The sequence below is a fragment of the Monodelphis domestica genome, chromosome 4, assembly GCF_027887165.1.
Source record: "Monodelphis domestica isolate mMonDom1 chromosome 4, mMonDom1.pri, whole genome shotgun sequence".
Classification (NCBI taxonomy): Eukaryota; Metazoa; Chordata; class Mammalia; order Didelphimorphia; family Didelphidae; genus Monodelphis; species Monodelphis domestica.
The window spans coordinates 369,571,406-369,589,247 of record NC_077230.1 but is presented as its reverse complement, the minus strand read 5'-3'; the positions used below and the strand labels follow the sequence as shown (position 1 = coordinate 369,589,247).

The 17,842-nt window shown below is 38.3% G+C and overlaps 1 protein-coding gene across 7 annotated transcripts in view; it reads right to left on the bottom strand.

Annotated features, from left to right (window-relative positions):
* Positions 1-2,496: 2,496 nt before the first annotated feature.
* S100PBP (S100P binding protein) overlaps positions 2,497-17,842 on the bottom strand; it is a 32,251-nt gene continuing 16,905 nt past the window's right edge. For 5 of the 7 annotated variants that reach the window (XM_016422531.2, XM_056795300.1, XM_007492900.3 and 2 more), the window contains 2 exons: positions 9,613-9,712; positions 2,497-3,837 (listed from right to left, as the gene is read on the bottom strand). In XM_016422531.2, the coding sequence (XP_016278017.1) occupies positions 3,693-3,837; positions 9,613-9,712 (245 nt within the window). In that variant the 3' untranslated portion in view covers positions 2,497-3,692. The other 2 variants (XM_056795301.1, XM_007492901.3) reach the window with 2 other exon arrangements.

Genomic DNA, 17,842 nt, shown 5'->3' with positions numbered 1-17,842 from the left:
TCTTAGATGACTTCTCATGGTTAAATCATGCCCTGTTATAGAAATAACAGCAGCAAAGAGACTAATAAAATAATCTTTCTGCTGAAGTAGTGTAATGTAATCATCATTGCTCTGTGACAAGGCAGAGGATTCCCAGGTGTGCTGTATACTGAGGGCACAGTATATAATGGGATGAGCCTGGATTCAGGAAGAGTTCAAATCCTGCCCCAGTTATTCACTGTGACCCAAAGCAAGTAACTTAAATCTGCCTCAGTTTCCTCATCTATAAAACAGAGGTAATAAGAGCATCTACCTCCAAGGTAGCTGTAAGGGTCAAATGAGATACTTGTAAGATGCTTTGCATATCTTAAAGTATTATATAAATGAAAACTTTCATTATCGTTATTAATGCCATAGACTATGAGACCCTGATGAAACCACAATCTGAGCTTTTTCTCATGTGAGATAAAGCTGGACTAGATCACTAGGTGTTCCAAAGCTCTAGTTTATGATTAACTTCACTCAAAAAAATTCAGCACCAAATGCACACAAATATCAAACTTTGAAAAGAATATGGATGCCTTCGTCTATACCATTTCATGCTCCACCACCACCCTCAGAGAACATGCCATGCTACAGTTTTCCTTGGTATTATTGTTTTTGCTTCAGGATATATTTTAATTGTTAGGGCCCCAGATCCAAGTCAGTTAAGTGCCAGAGCTCCAGAAAAACAGGATTATTTAAATAGAAAAGCCATGTGACAGTCACATTCTCTGGCTATCCCCTCATTCATCTGATCTGCCTAAGTAAGGCAAGATCTCCTGTTACGGCCAGCCTGCCATAAAAAACTCCACAGCTAAGCTTGGAATGGGATGCTTTTAAACTTAAGCCAAGCACTCTCCCCCTTCACCTTTCCGGAGGCAGGGTGCATTCAGTTCAGAAAACACTCCTGAAACAGCTGCCAGTTCTGCTCTTTCAACTGCATTTATTTTAACTTCTTTCTGGTCCCCAAAGCAGTCATCGTCAATGTCTTGCTCACTAAGTCTATTTCCAGAGCAAGCTTGGGAAGTAAATCAATGCACAAAATATAAATTCAACCAACTTATTTCAATTCCTTTCATATGGCATCTTGACTTTTGCTTTTTAAGTTAAAGAATCTGAACTAATTGGGTAAGAATGGAGTCTACCCAGGAAAATGGAAAATACTCTCTAGGCTTATTCCTTAAAAGCTACTCTGTGGCCTCTAAGTTAAATATGCCCAAGTCACTTTTCTTTAAGCCAGGAGAGGAATCCTGCCCCCATAGGTTACTCGCACACCAAGGTCAGGACCAGTTCAAAACAAAGAGGATAAAGGATGCTTTAAAACCAAAACCCCAAACCCTAAGAATGCTACCACTTACCTAAGATGTGTATAATCTTTATAGAAACATTCAGTGCGCACTGACAACAGATTGGTGACATTCCTAAGAACCAGATCTGTGACTGTCATTTTGGGAAGGTACAAGAAGAGTCAAAAGACCTGGTCTAAAATTCTATACTTTTGTAACTTGGGGACTATGTGAGCAAGGGAAAGTCCCCTCCCCTCTCTGAACCTCAGTTTCCCCACTTGCAAAATGAGGGGACTGAAATAGACAAGAGTGTGGCTCAATGGAAAGAACCCTGGATTTGATGTTAGGGGACCTAGATTCAAATATTGCACTTATGTGGCCTTAGGCAAGTTACATCTTCACATGTAAAATGAAAACTTTGGATCAAATAACGTCAAAATCTGCCCAAGCACTAAATCTGTTATCCTCTAATCCCTACATCTTGAACAGAAGCAAATTGTGAGACTGTTTCATTCTTTGTTCTTTCCCTCTGTCTGTACTTTTGTCCCCATAACTTAGCACAGTATCTGCTACATAGTAAGCATTTAATAGCTGTTGACTGATTGACTAGACCGACAAAAGCATTCAGTGCTTCTTTGTGTTGTCCACAGCACTACAGGACTTAGGGTTCAAGTCTCAGTTCTAACACTTTTTGTGACCTGAGGTCAAATCATTACAATTCTGAGCCTTAGTTTCCTCATCCAAAAAATGAAAATAATCCCTACAATACCGACTTCCACTGTTATCATGAAACTCCAATGGTATATATAATGTATTTTGAAACCTGAGAGCACCACATAAATACATCACATCTGTGTATGTTATGTAATATTTTAAAGTATATAATAAAAAATTAAAGGCAAATAAATAAGTCAGTAATAATACAATAGACTTAATTATTCAGTAAGACACTTGTCCAGATCATGTCTGTGGCATGACTATCAAACCTTAAGAGCAGACAATGCTCGGGGTTCAGCTTTCATTTTTACCACGTTAACTGTTTTGAAAATCTATGTGGGGTACATGCTTCTTTTGGGGAAGGAGGAGATTTACACAGAAAATGTTGCCACACTATCAGATGTGGTTGGTATGTTAGATGTTTTTGCTGAAGCTTTAAACAACTTCCCCCAAATTAAAATGAAAACACATGTTTACAGGGAAGGAACTTTTTATTTTGTCTTTGCATGTCTTACACACAGTAGATGCTTAATAAACGGATAGACAAGGGAAGGCTCAAACTTCTTTTTCAACACGAATGTGAGGCTCTATGGGCCAGGGAAGTACTCTATCTGCCATGGGGGACCTCCAGTTCCCTTCCAAGGTAGACAGACATTGCAGGCCCTAAACATATGTCTCGGTTAGGCACAGACATTAGCGCCCACTACTGACACTTGATAGGGAATCAAGGTAAACAACACAACAGCTTGTATTTAAAGCTGAGAGGGGTAAAAACCTACTGACAACTCTCCTTTAATCTACATTTCTGGTCTGTTATATACAACTGAGGTTTCAAGGCAGTCCTTTCATAAGAGAGCAGAGAAGTTGTAGGAATGCTTCAGACAGAAACCTCAAGTGGCAGCTACTGTATAAAGAAAACAAGAAGAACTTCTTTAAGAAGGGGGATTCAACCAGGGTCCAAAGATAATGATCAGGCATTATTCCAGAGTTAGTCACAAGTGCAGGATGTCTGCAAACACTGGCATGCAAAATGAAATTGTTTAATGAGGAATAAAAAGCCACAAGACAATGGTGTCTTGAAGGTACAGAAAGGGGAGAAGGGAGCTAACAAATTTGCTCTATTATGTCCTTTCCATAATACTTCTGCCTTACTTAATTAAATTCAAATGCCCACAGTTTACAAATTTACAAAATACTGAGAGGTACTGAGTTAAAAAATAAAAACGAATCCAGTCTATTGGTTGCAGAGTAACTAAAGCTCATAAATACTATACTTTGTGGGCTGGTATTACCTCCTTTAAAAAAGATCTAAAAGGGCCTTTTCTAGACATCAGAAATGGGTTTCTACTCTGTATGTTAGAGGGTCACTCTGCTTAAGGCTAGGTGTTTCGGCCAGATACTGACTCTTGAGAGACAGCTGGCTTTGACCAAAATAAATTTTTAAAAATACAAACACACACACACACACACACATACCACCTTGCTATGACTACAGAAAACAAAAAGGACCTCATACAAAACAGATGATGTCTACAAACGGGCACTTCCAAAAGGTGACACGGTCATTTAAAAGTCTCATTAAAATAAAATTATTCAAAAGTCTATAAAGCAAACGGAAAGGAACAAAAATTGTTCTGAATACTGATGGGGTGTCTTAGAGCAGCTCCTTCATAGGTGGGGGGATGAAACAACTGGAGTGTGTTGGAATTGATCACCAAGGCCTTGGAACCGACGATGGCTGCGAAGGTTCCTGTCTACCCACTGAGTCAGGCTGTACCTCTGTAAGGGCTTCTGTCTGAATCGGGGATAATTTCTGCCAGGAAGAGAGAAAAAAAGACAAATGTTTGTGAAAGTAAGTGCTGGTATGGAGGCTTGCATGCAGAAAAGGCCAACAGAATCATTTTAGTGACCTCATTAGTTTATGAGAATCTCTGAAAATGACATTTCAATTGTTACCATTAGACAATACTTCCCTCTCCAACACCATTTTTTGAGATTGTTTTTGCTATTTGTATAGTAAATAGTATAGTTCCTTTCTCTCCCTCTCAGAACCACTTAATTAGCACCTAGACATTATGGTGACATGTGCTACAGAAACATACAGATGCTCTTACTATGTACAGTTGAAAACTAATACAAAGGCAGAGAAACCACCATAGGAACATTTATAACAGTAACTATTTCATTCCTCATATTGGCCCTATATCTCCAAAAGGACCCCATCTTAACATAGCCGAAGGATGCTTAGGACACAAGAGTTAAAATTAGAAATTAGTTAAAATTAGAAATCCCCAAAAAAAGTAATTCATCATGTGAGCATTATGATGCAGTTTTAAGGATTGGCCAATTCTACTGGAAGCAAAATTGAAGCAAAAAGGCTCCATATTGCCCTTCTGTGATAGGAGAAGAAAGAACATTTCTGACTTAGAAGTAGATGTTCTAATCCCTGATCTGTCAACCACCAGATATTCGGCCTTGGACAAATCATCTAAGCTAGGCCTTATCTTCTTCATAGAGATGTCATATGGAAAAAAAACGGTTTCAGAAAACCTTAAAAATGTGAGCCATTATATGCAACATCAAGGTTAAATGAATTGGGCTTGGAGTTCAAAGACATGGGTTCAAATTACAATTCTAACACTTGCTAACCTGTGACAATGGGCAAATGGTTTAATCTAAGATTCTGTCTGCAACTATAAAATGTGGTAATAATCCATATTTACACCACAACTTTGTAGTGTTGCTGCTGGAAGCAAAGTGCTTTTATACCTGATATAGCAATAAAGGAAGGTGAAAAATTATTATCTAAAAGTAAAATTCTAACCTCGATGTAATATTCTTTATGACAAGCGGCACCCAAAATCTTTATCTTGGGCTTATAGATTTTAAAGCTGAAAGTTTCTTTAGCAATCTACTCTAAACATTCTCACTTTATGTTCAAGGGAACCAAAACCTAGAGATGAAACAGCTTGCCCATGATCTCACAGCTGGCATTCAAACCCAGGTCATCCATATCAATGAGATTTCTACTACAGCCTCTTCCTCACTCTCCCGTTCATTCCTTTCTACAATCTATCAGCTCAAGTCAGGAGTATTCCAAGTTTCCAAACATTTCTCTTTAATCTCAGTCTCTCTCAGTCTTTCTGATCTAGTTTTATCTAGTATACATACACACACACACACACACACACACACACACACACACACACACACACACACACACAATGCCAGATTCACAATGACATTCAACTCATCAAAAAGAAAGCTACCAACCCCAGCTTTGAAAGAGCTTTGGGGCATTTTTTCTCATTTCCAAAAGCTCTGGGGCAGGAGATGTTAAGCAAAAGTACAAATCAGGAAACAGCATGGGTCAAGGTCTTTAAAATTAAGTTCCATTCAGAATAATCAAATTCAGCCATAATGATATTAGGGGAATGACTATATTCATGCTCCAAAAGCCCAGCAACCATCAGCACAAAATAAGATGGGGGCATGCTTGTACAATTTAATAAGCAGCAAGAAGCAACCAGAGTTGGTGAGCTGAATGGGTACCTCTTTATCTAGGCAAAAGGGGAAGCCAGAAACCAGAAGACTTGGGGCAGGGGGATGGAGGGTGGGGGAAGAAAAAAGACAGCAACCCAAGTCGACAGCAACCCAAGTCTACACAATTAATATATAAAAACATAAAGAAAAGAAGAATGATCATATAGCCTAAACCAGGCCCACTCTAAGAAGGGGATTAGGGGATTGCCTTAACTTCTCAATTCAAGATGTTTTACATCAAGCATACCAGACCAGTTTATAGTTCTCTAAGATCCTTTTCTCCATCTAGATATTGCTACTTCTGCTATTTATGGGCATCTTTTCATGTCAGACAAAGCATGGTATCATCAAAAGAATGAGGAATGGTGATCAAGAGATCTAGGCTCTATTCTCAGCTCAGTCATTAGCTGATTGTATCCCCTAGTACACAGCCTCTCATGAACTCCTTCTAGCTTAGACCTCAGCAGATTGGAATACTAGGCTTAATCTAATAAAATGAAATTATTACCTTTTTGGGGATTGGGTCTGTGATTCCAGACATATAAGGACCTCCTGATAGAGAAATCATCTCAACTAATGCCCATTAGCTAGCAAGTGTTCCTCAAGTTAAAGAGTTGATTGGGGCCCTGTGATGTGAAGGGACTTGCCCAGGGTCACAAAGCCAGGATGGACAAGGATTTTCCTCACTCTGAGGCTAGCCCTTTATTTACTATGTCACACTGGCTCTAAAGATGAGACTTATAAGAAGTTTTTGTACAAACAAAACCAATGCAACCAAGATTAGAAGGGAAACAACAAACAGAGGAAAAAATTTTATTACAAATTTCTCTGACAAAGGTTTAATTTCTCAAATTTATACAGAACTAAGTCAAATTTAGAAGAATACAAGTCATTCCCCAATTGACAAATGGTCAAAGGATATGAACAAGTAATTTTCAAAAGAAGAAATCAAAATGATCAATAATCATTCAAAAAAATGTTCTAAATCCCTTTTGATTAAAGAAATGTTAATTAAAACAATGTTTAGGTGTTATCTCATACCTGAGAGATTGGTCAATATGACAATAAAGGAAAATGATAAATGTTGGAGGGGATGTGGCAAAATTGGGACACTAATGCATCATTGGTGAAGTTGTGAACTGATCCAAACATTCTGGAGGGCAATTTGAACTATGCTCAAAGGGCTATAAAAATGTATATAACCTTTGATCCTGTAATAACACCACTGGGTCTGCGTCCCAAAGAGATTAAAAAAAAAAGGAAAAGATCTACTTGTACAAAAATATTTGTAGCAGCTCTTTTAGTGGTGGTAAAAAATTGGAAACTGAGGGAATGTTCCTCCACTGGGAAATGGCTGAACAAATAGTGTGGTACATGTTAGTGATGGAATACTCTTGTGCTATAAGAAACAATGAGCAAGAGAAAAAGATTTCAGAAAAAGCAGGAAAGATCTGACACAGAATGAAATAAGCAAAACCAACTGTATGCAGTAACAGCAATACTGTGCAATGTAAAAGACTTTAGCTACTCTTAGCAATACAACAATCTGGGACAATTCTGAAGGATTTATGACAAAGAATTCTACCTACCTTCAAAGAAAGAACTGTTGGGAATCAGATGCAGATCAAAGCATACTATCTTTCACTCATTTATTTACGGTTTTATTTTGGGGTTTTGGTATTATATTGACCTTCTTCTTAAAACATGACCAACATAAAAATATGGTCTCAGATCAAGTTGCTTAGACCAAGACAGGGAAAAGAGAGAGGGAGACAATGTAGATCTTATAATTTCAGAAAACATATACTGAAAAAATGTTATTATGTATTATTTGGAAAAATAAAAGCTTTCAATTAAAAAAAGATGAAATTTAATAAGACTAAATATTAAGTTGGATTTTAAAAATATCAACCTTTAGACTACAATGAGTAAACATGGCCAGACAACAGTTTAAATAATAAGGACTCTGGGATTTTCATGCACTATAAGTTCAAGAGTCAATTTTGTGTCCAGAGGGAGAGAAATGACTGTCCCAGATTCATCTGCCACGGTTAGACCACAGCTAGACTCTCATTCTGAAGACCAAATTTAAGGAGGGGCACATTGACAATCTGGACTCTAAAACAGAGCAACCAGGATAGTAAGGGGACTGGGAACTATGCCAGTCCACCACCAGAATCAGACACAAGAATTGCTGACATTTAACTTAGAGGAAAAGATTTGCACAGGAGAAGGGAAAAGGGAATGATAATTTTGTTCAAATTTAATGAAGGGATGGCATTTGGAAAAGGAATTATGCTTGTTTGCTTAGCCCTAGAGGGAAAAACTAAGACCTAGGAGGAATGACAGAAAAGCCAAACTTTATAGCCCTGGGAAAGTCTCTATATCTTTGTGCCTCAGTTACCTCATCTAGACAATGGAGATAATTAATCTTTTTTCATATTATCACTGCAATGTAATTGCTTTGTCAATCACAAAATACTCAAATGCTATTATTACTGAATTTTCTAACAAATTAGACCTGACCAAAATTAAAACAGGTTATGACAGATTTCCGATTCCTAAAGATCTTCAAGAGTAAGCTGAATGAATTCATGTTGGGATGATGCAGAAGAGATTCAGAGAAAAGTGAGTTAGACACTCTGGAGTCCTTCCTAAATCCAAGGCTCCCTCTAAGATTCTACTACAATGAAATGACAATATAATTCTTTCAACATTTTTATAACTAAATTCCCCCTGATTCCATGAAGAAACAGAGAATCTTATAGAATGAAGCAGAGTAGGGGTAGCTAGGTGGCTCAGTAGACAGAGTCAGGCCTGGAGTCAGAAGTTCTTGGGTTCAAATTTAGCCTCAGACACTTCCTAGCTATGTGACCCCTGGGCAAGTGACTTAACCCTGATTTGCCTACCCCTTTCTGTACTTCTTTCTTAAAATTGACACTAAGACAGAAGGTAAGGGTTTAAAAAAAAATACCGCTGAGTACCAGAGATGGAAACTGGCTTAAGAGTTCAAGAGGACAAGATTGATCCACCTGAGAATAGGGGCCATATTCTATTTAACTTTTGTCTCTCTCCCCATGTTAAGCACATAGTAGGCACCTAATGAATGTTAAAGTAAATCTTGGATCTCCTGAGGTCCCAGTCAGACAAGGGTCATTCAATCTCATTTCATAGGTAAGAAATGTGAGGCCAGAGGTTAAGTGAGCCAGGAAATAAGGAATAAAGAGGGAACAAGAAGCCAGGATCTCCTGAAACCCCTGTATAGTGCTCTTTCTACCCCAGCATACTGTCAACAGATAGACACACATAAGAGTTTTATTTTCAGATGAGGAAACTGAAGAGATGACTTAAGGGATTTGCCACAATGTTATTCAGGGGCCAAATCACTCACATCTCCTGACTAATGATGCTATTTTTACCTATATCTATCTTTGTTATTTTAAAAAATGTTTTCTGATGGGTGTGAGGCTGTACCTTAGAATTGTTTTCACTGGCATTTCTCTAATCAATAGTGATTTAAAGCATATGATTACTGGGAGTTTTGATTTCTTCTGAAAAATGACTGTTCATATCTCTCTAATCATTTGTCAAATGGGGAATGGCTCTAATTTTTATAAATTTGGCTCAGTTCCCTATACATTTGAGAAATGAGACCTTTATCAGAGAAATTTGTTATAAAATTTTTTCCAGTTTCCTGCTTTCTAATTTCAGCTGGACTGCTTTTATTTGTGCAAACCTTTTTAATTTAAGGTATCCGTTTTACTTTTGTTAAATTATCCATTTTACCTATGATCCTCTTTACTTTGTTTAGTCATGAATTATTCCCTTGGCCAAAGATCTAACAGGTAATTTTTTTGCCATGCTCCTAGAATTTGCTTATATTACCCTTTACCTCTAAATCATGTACCTATTTTGAACACATTCAGATATATTGTATAAGCTGTCCCAGCTATAGGCAGGTACAAAAATGACTGAATCAGAGACTATTCTTTGACCACTGGGTCTATCTGTACTGTCCTACTCTTCCCTCAAATCACTCACTTACCTCATGGTGAGGTCTGATGGGTGCTGCCACCGCTGGTTCTGCTTTTGATATTCCCCATTAGCAACTTGGTCCATCAAGGCACATAACTCACCTAAGGCACCTACAATACACAAAAATCAGTATTCAAGGGCCCTTATTTAGGCTGGAGTCTAAGCACATCATCAGTGTTGGTATCCAGAAGGCAAGTACATAGGAACCAGGTATTGCATTCAAGAGCAGTCAACTTACAAGGATTTATCACAAGACTTGCAGTGGACACAGGCAACCAAGAAAACTATAGGCCAAGAGGAGGGAGTCCTCAGTGATAGGCAGTGAAGGTTTCCCAGAACTATATATTATTAGAATGACAACCCAATAAAAGAAGCGTTTTAAATTTAGTTCACAGCATTACCATATACATACATATACATATACATATACATTTGAAGCCTATGAGAATGTCTAAGAATTCTTTCAAACACACCACTTTTCACTCTTCAGGGTGAAAAAAAAACTTAAATGAAAGAGTCAGTTAGTACACAAGCTCAATATGAATCTATGGCATGTCAAAGCCATCAAGAAAGTCAATACTATCTTGGGTCTCATTCAGGGAACTAAAGAGGTGACAGTTCAGTCTTCTAAGCTAAGACATATCTGGAATGTTGTATTCAGTTCAGGTCAACATTTGGGAAGGCCAGTCACAGAGAGTGTAAAGCAGAGGACAATCAGGATAATTAAGGGACTCAATGAGTAAAGGTTGGTTGAAAGAAGTGGGGATGATTAGCCTAAAGAAAAGACACATGAACCACCTTCATATTTTAAAAGATTGCCTCATGAAAGAGAGATTGGTTTTGTTCTGTGTGGTCCCAGGAGGTAGAACTAGGAGCAAGTTGAAAGAAGTTGAAAAGAGGCAAATTTAGATCAAATATAGGGGGAAACTTTCTAAAAATTAGAGCTACTAAAAGTCTGCCTTGGATTGTTTATGTACATTTCCTCACTGGAGGTCTCAGAACAAGGTGAATGATTTGTTGGGTATGTTGAAGGGAGGGCTTTTGCTCAAGTACATGTTGAACTAGATGAACTCTGAAGTCCATTCCAATTAAGATTCTGTAATGAATCTGTTTTAAAGTCCAGGTTCTATAGCATGTGGTTACAAACTGTGCCTTCCCAATTGTGCAGAAATAGCCCTTTCAGTAAAATATCAGCTCTTCAAAGGTTTCACATTGCAGTAATCCTGCCAAAACTTCACCAAGGGAGGTTTGGCAAAGTACACACATCCTGGTGTCCAGGTCTCAAAATGGAACCATTAACAGCTCCAAGATTGTTTCTGCAGTGCATGTCCCTTAGCCCACTCATCTCTCACCACCTGGTTCTTCAGCCTTATTACCCCAACAGCAGAGAGTAAAGACTCCACTGAAAACCTCTCATGATGAAGTTTATTCATTTAAAAATAGATAAGGAAGAAAGAATGTCAGACTTAAGACCCTGGATTCTAAGATACTTGAACCATCCAGTAGCTAGAGGGGTTCATTTAGCATATTCTACCTAACTTGGGACTCTCTAAAACCTTTCCTTCATATTAAAAGTGAGAAGAAGGGACAAGTAGGTGTTGATGCCAGGGTTCCACACTGAGAGAAAAAGTAAAGGCCAGATGGGGGTTTTGTACAAACTTCATTTATTATAGATATGAAAGATTTTTATAGAGAGAGAAGTGCTAAGTATTACATCATATTTAAGAGGCATTTCTTTCCCATAGAATATTATTTATGTAAAAACATTACCCAAAACATTTCTAGGGCTCCTCTACAAACCCAAACAATACCAAGGGCCAAAGTTCATTCCCAGATATTACACGTGCTGCTTGCATAATCAGCTTTGCTATGGCCTTCAGCAGAACACAGAAGCATCTCTGTGAAAATTATTTGTGGCTTCTTTCTCCCTTGGTCAGATCCCAACATTTATTCATGGCTCTTTTTAGCTGGGTCAGATCCTAACATCTTTTTGACCTTATCTGCTAAAGAACACGAGAGAGTACCAGGCCCAGAAGGAAGACCTGAGTTCAGGTCAAGCTGTGTAAAGCCTGGGCAAGCCACTTAATCCCAAGAGCCTAGCCACTGCCACTCTTCTGTCTTAGAAATGACAAGACAGCAAGTAAGGGTTTTGGTTTTGTTTTGTTTTTTTAAGTGGGATGAAGTTTGGTAGCTGGAGTGGTAAATTTACAGTTAAACAATATAATCTACAAATCAAAAAAATTGTCCTCTATCTAGTATGACTATATCTGACCATTCTCTAGCTGACTCTACCTGAAAATTCTATAAAGACCCAGGCCTTTGCAGGAGATAGATAACCCTCAAATAATGAGAGAAACAGACACAACCCACATTGTGGGGTTTTAAATGCTTATACAAGATCAAGTGTTGACTGTGGCAAAAACTGAACTAATTCACTCACCACAACAATGCTTTTCTAATTTACCCATTATCATTGGTAACGGAACTATTTCCCTACCTATCAAAGGATCATAGGACTTCTTTAACTGATTTCTCTTCCAGGGCCGCAAGAAGCTCAGAATTGGGATGTCTTCATCAGCCTTTAAGATCTTATCATTCTTGACACTCTACCTCATCAATCATCTGTCTCTCTGATTAGAGGGTAAGGCCAAAAATTCCAAACTTTGATTTAAGGGAAGCTCAGCTCAAACAACAAAATTTCTCCTGGCTACTCTACTTTTGGGATATTTCTGACTGACTTCTCCACCAGGCCCCAACTCTGGTACCTTCTCCTCCTCTCCTTTTCAGCTTCCTTTTGTATATTGTCTTTCCCCATTAGACTATAAGCTCACTGAGGACAGAAACTTTCTTTTTTACTCATTTATATCCTTCACACTTAGCACAGTACTTAGCATACAGTAGTTCACTGAATGATTAAGTGATTTGCAAAAATCTGACAGTCTTGAGGGGTCTTGAGCAGTCTAATCTAGTCCAAACCCTAAATGAAAGGAATCCCCACTCTGACACCCAGCAAGTGGTCATCCAACACCAGTCTGAAAACATCTAATGAAAAACAGCCTATCACCTCCTGAGGCAGTCCATTCCATGGTATGTCCTCTCTATAAATTCTGCCCCTCCCATTATTCTATATTCAGAAAACAAACCCTGGAAACTGATGCCATCCATCACAAGATCCTGGAAGATGGCATCCTTGATTTCTCAGTCCCATGACTAACAAATTCACTCTTCCTACCAACCTAACCTGCATTTAGTCCTTTCTCCCTTATGAATACTAATCCAATGCAGAAATACTTTATTAAGGTCTACTATATGAGTGGTACAATGCTAGGCAATGGAGTTAGAGATAAAGGAAAACAAACACAAAAACCATTCTCTGTCTTCTGGGGAGCTTATACTTTATTGGAGAATGAATAAAATATGTAAATAGTAAGCATATACAAAATTTGAGAAAGAAAGCACCCACAACTAGGGGAATAAGAAAAGGTTTGTTACATAGACTAACATTTGAAGGAAGTCAGGGAATTTTAGAGGCAAAGGTGCATCTATCACCCTACATTCAATCTCAGTTATCATGTTTTGAGTCTGCCTCCACAAATCTTTTGCATCCATTGTAAAAAATAGACTCGAATACAGGACTACAATCCCCACGAGCCTTTGCTCCACTTCCCCAGAATGCCTTGTAATCTCACCTGGGCCGAGATCGAGAAGGTATCTAAGCTGATTCAAAGGCTTTTGAGGGGTCTTGGCTCTTTTTGGACTTCTGTTTTGGAGCAGGCGGTCTCTTGCGTGATGTGAGGTTATTTTGTCTAGGCCTCTGGCCTAGGCACATGTTTCTTACTTGTATATTCTTTAATCTTTAGCCTTTAATAAACCTCTAAAAAATATAATACTCCTTGCAGAGAGAAACTAATTTCTACCTGCCTCAGATGCCTCAGTCTCCCCGTCTCCCCTAAATTTTAATCTTTACACTGTCTCCCTCTCTTTGCTCATATGGCTGCTCCTCTCATTCAGGTTTTTATTACCTTTCATTTGGACTATTACACTGCTAATTCACCTTCTGCAAAGCTACCAAAATAATTTTACTAAGGAACACATCTAACATGTTGACTCACTACTCAGAAGGCTTCAGTGGTTCATAGTATCACAAAGGTTTCCCAATGCCTAAAATATAAATGGCATAGACCTGTGATGGTGAACCGATGGCACACTAAGACTTCTCTGTAGACACGTGCACCATGTAGTCACCCACTAACTAGAGTTAGTTACTAGAAAGGCAGAGGGATTCGCATGGCACCCAGTGGGGGGGGGGGGGTGGTCAGGGCATGGCAATGTGTTTAAAAGGTTCACCATAGACTGTCATTTAAGGTCCTCCACAATTTAACTACCTTCCACTTTGATTTTCTATCATTCCCTTTCACAGATTCTTTCTCCCAGTCCAACTAGTCTAAATTCTGCTCTAAACTCAACACATCATCTCTAGCCTCCATACCTTTGTACAAGGTTGCATGATAGAAATACCCGCCTCCTTTATCTTTGCCTTTCTGAATCCTTGGTCTTTATTACTTAGTTCAGATGTCATCACCTCCAAGAATTTAACAAAATTCAAGCGTTCAAATGCTTCCTACATGATTGGCATTGGGGGATACAAAGGCAAAAACAAGCCTTAAAAGTAAACAGTCCCAACTTATCTATGCACGAATGAATACACAGGACATACAAAGCCATCTCAGTGCTTGGTGTCTGAAGCCTGACTTGATTCCTCTTCCACTCTACCCTAAGGTATTAAGTGTTTCTTCCTTCCTCAAATGACCTTGTATTATTTTGTATCTTTTAGTTCCAGCAGAATGTATGCACCTTGAGGGAAGAGACATTTTTGTCTTGAAAACCTCAATGCCTAGAACAGACAAGGCCCTTAATAAATGCTTTTTGTTGCTATTTGAATTTAGCATGGAGAAAGGGAAAGCTCTGGGATGGCTTTGACAACTCTCTTCAAGCATCAGAAGAGCTATCATTTTGGAGAGGAATTGGGTTTGTTTTGCTTGGCCCCAGGGGGCACAACTAGCTGTGGAAAGGTGACAGAAAAGCTGATTTAGGCTTCTTTCTAACAGTTAGAACCCTCTATAAGTGGAATGAGTTCTCTCAGGAGGTAAGGATATTCCCCCCTACCACTTATCAAAGATGTCTAGGGAGATTCTTATTCCAGTACAGGTAAGACTAGATAACACCTGAGGACTTTTTCTGCCCTGAAATTCTGTAATTTTATACAGATTTGATTTATTGTAATGGAAACTTTCACACTAGGCTTGAGAATGGCCAAATAACTTCTGGATTCCCTTTATTCTACCTCAAAAACAATTCAGATATGTACTAAACACCTACATGCCAAGAATGGAGGTAGGCCACAAGGATATAATGATAAAATTAGATATAGTCCCTGCCCTCAAAGACTTTATAATGTAGTAATCAAGATGAAAAAGTAGTAATAAAAATCTGCGTAAGAAAAGTGAAAAGGAGAGGATCAAAGTGCCATAGGAGATTGGGAGCAGGGGTGGCAGTGGGGGTGGTATGTTGAGTGATTTCCTTATGGCCAGGAGTTGTGAGAAAGCTTCATGGATGAGCCCATAACCAAGTTGCCCTCTCCCACCCCAAATTAAAACTGGCAAAGAACTGTGAAGGGTAATGGGAAACACTGCATGCCAAATATAGAGGACAATGTAAGCAAAGGGCAGGATGAGATCAAGATAAGAGAAGAATCCTATTTATCTTTCAGAAGAGAGCAATATGAGATAAAGCTTGAAAAGTAGGTTATGGAGATCCCTGAAGGTCAAGGTACAGAGTCAGGTCTTCTTCTGGTAGCCCCTGGGCAGGTCCTTATGGTTTTTAAGTAGGAGAGTAAAGTGATCAGAACTGTGCATTAGGAAAGTTATTAGTGATGTTAAGGGAATGAGATTTTAAAGATAAAAACTGAAAGATTAATTGGAAAGTGTGAAGAGTAAATCAAACTCTCTGACTATCAATCAGCAACTTTTAAGTTTAATCAATCAAAAACTTAAGTACCCCTACTTAGTACCTTAGCAGTCACTAAGTATGAGAGTTCACAAGTCACTTGCTAGAGTGGGTAACAACTCCAGAGGCCACTCCCCAGCCCGTTGGGCAGTTCTAGGTAAATTAAAAGACTGCAATTGGTTCCCCTAAAGTGGGGGAGTGACAGGAAGTGATATCAAGAAAACTGCTTTAAAAAGGCCAGCTTGAGGATTCATGCTCTCTGTGTTGGTAAGCGGGACTGGGGGAGATTTCCCCTGGATCCTGTGTTGGCTTGCAGTGGTGAGTGGAGTGATTCCTTCCTTGGTTCTCTGCTTGTTGGTGCTTTGGTGGGACACTCCCTTCAGCATGAGTTCTGGTGATATTCTTATAGCAGTCTTAGCCTCAGGTTCACTGAAGGTTCTCAGTGGATTCTTCAGTGTCTTCGACTTCCTAATTAGGACTTTGGATTCTGGCGAGATTCTTATGTGTGGTCTGGAGACATTAGAATTAAATTTAGGGTATTTTGTACCTAGGCGGTATTTCATCTCTCTTTATCTACATTTTTCCACTTTTACTCTTTCTACCTCTTTGTAAATAAAGCTGCTAAAAGTCATTTTGACTTAATCTGCAACATTTTAAAATCAGTGACCACAATATTACTTTAGAATTCTCATATTTAGCATAAAAATCTAAATTTAAATTCTTATAAAAGCTACTATAATAATCCAGGCAAGACGTGTGGATAGTCTGAGCCAGGATGACAGAAACAGAAATGGAAGCAGGAATTCCAAGAGATTTTAAAGAAGAATTATTAGGATTTGTCAACTGATGGTATAGGTCAAGAATAAAAGAAAAAGGGGGAAAACTATTAATGACCCAGATTTAGAGCCTGATAACTAAGAGGATAGTAATATATACCAAAGAAGTTATGAGAAAGTTGGTAGATTGAAATCTGACCTCATATTATCTCCTGTCTGGGTGACCCTATGCAAGTCATAGCCCTAACTGCCTAGCCCTTTCTTATATCAATTCTAAGACCAAAGGTAAAAGTTAAAGAAAAAAAAAGTTGGCATCTTTCTGCAAGGAGAGGAAAAGGGATGGCCAATGCTGAGTTTGAGATGCTTAGCAGGATAAAGAGGTAGCAATGTCCAGCAGGAAGTTGAAGATACAGGATTAAAGTATAGAAAAAAGATTGAGACTAGTTTTAGTGCTCTTAAAATCAAACAAATGGAATAAATGATTGAAGGCATAAAATTAGTTAAGATTGTCGAGAAAGATTACAGAAATTTAAGAGCCAAGAAGAGATCTCTGGGGGAGGTTCACATTTAGGATGTGGGAAGAGCCTCTGAAGGAGACAGATGGAATTGTCAGAAGGGTAGGAAATTTATGAGAGTACAGTGTCAAGAAAGCCAGGGAAAGAAAAAGTAACAAGGAGGGAATGGACAATAACAACAAATGCTACAGAAAGGTCAACTAGCATAAAAACTAAGACAGGTCATTGCCATTAAAAAAATTTTGGAGAACAGTTCTGGCAGTGGTGGGAACCAAAGCCAGTAAGCAAGGGGCTTTAGAAATTAGTCAGGAGAGAAGCAATTATTTCTTTCAGACATTATGTAATGAATGAAGGAGAAATATGACAATAGCCACCTTTAAGGGCAGGTTTTGTTTAAGTATGATCAGAACTAAAATCAAGTAGGTTAAAATTAAACAGGTCATTAGACAGGAATTTTTTTGATCATAAGCCAAAGATGACAAAAAAGAACTTAAGGTTCTGGCCCCAGAGAGAAAGGTCTTATACCACAAATATTCATAGCAGCACTTTTTGTGGTAGTAAAAAACTGAAAACAAAGTTGGTGCCCAGTGATTGGGAAGTAGCTAAACAAATTGTAATACATGAATGCAACAGAATATTATTATGCTGTAAAAAATTATGAATATGAAAAATTCAAAGAAACATGGAAAATCGTATCAACTGAAGTAGCATAAAGTAAAACAAAGCTACTATGACTACAACAAATGAAACCAAAGCTATGTAATCATAATGACCAAGCTTAATCCCAAAGAAGAGTTTAAAAGATGCACCTCTCTTCCTTCACTAGGTATTATGCATGTGGAATAAACAGCCATCTGTAGTCAATATTCTGGTTGGTTTTGCTGAAATGCTTCTTTCTCGCTTTAAAAATTTTTATTATAAAGAAATGCAATTGGAAAATGAG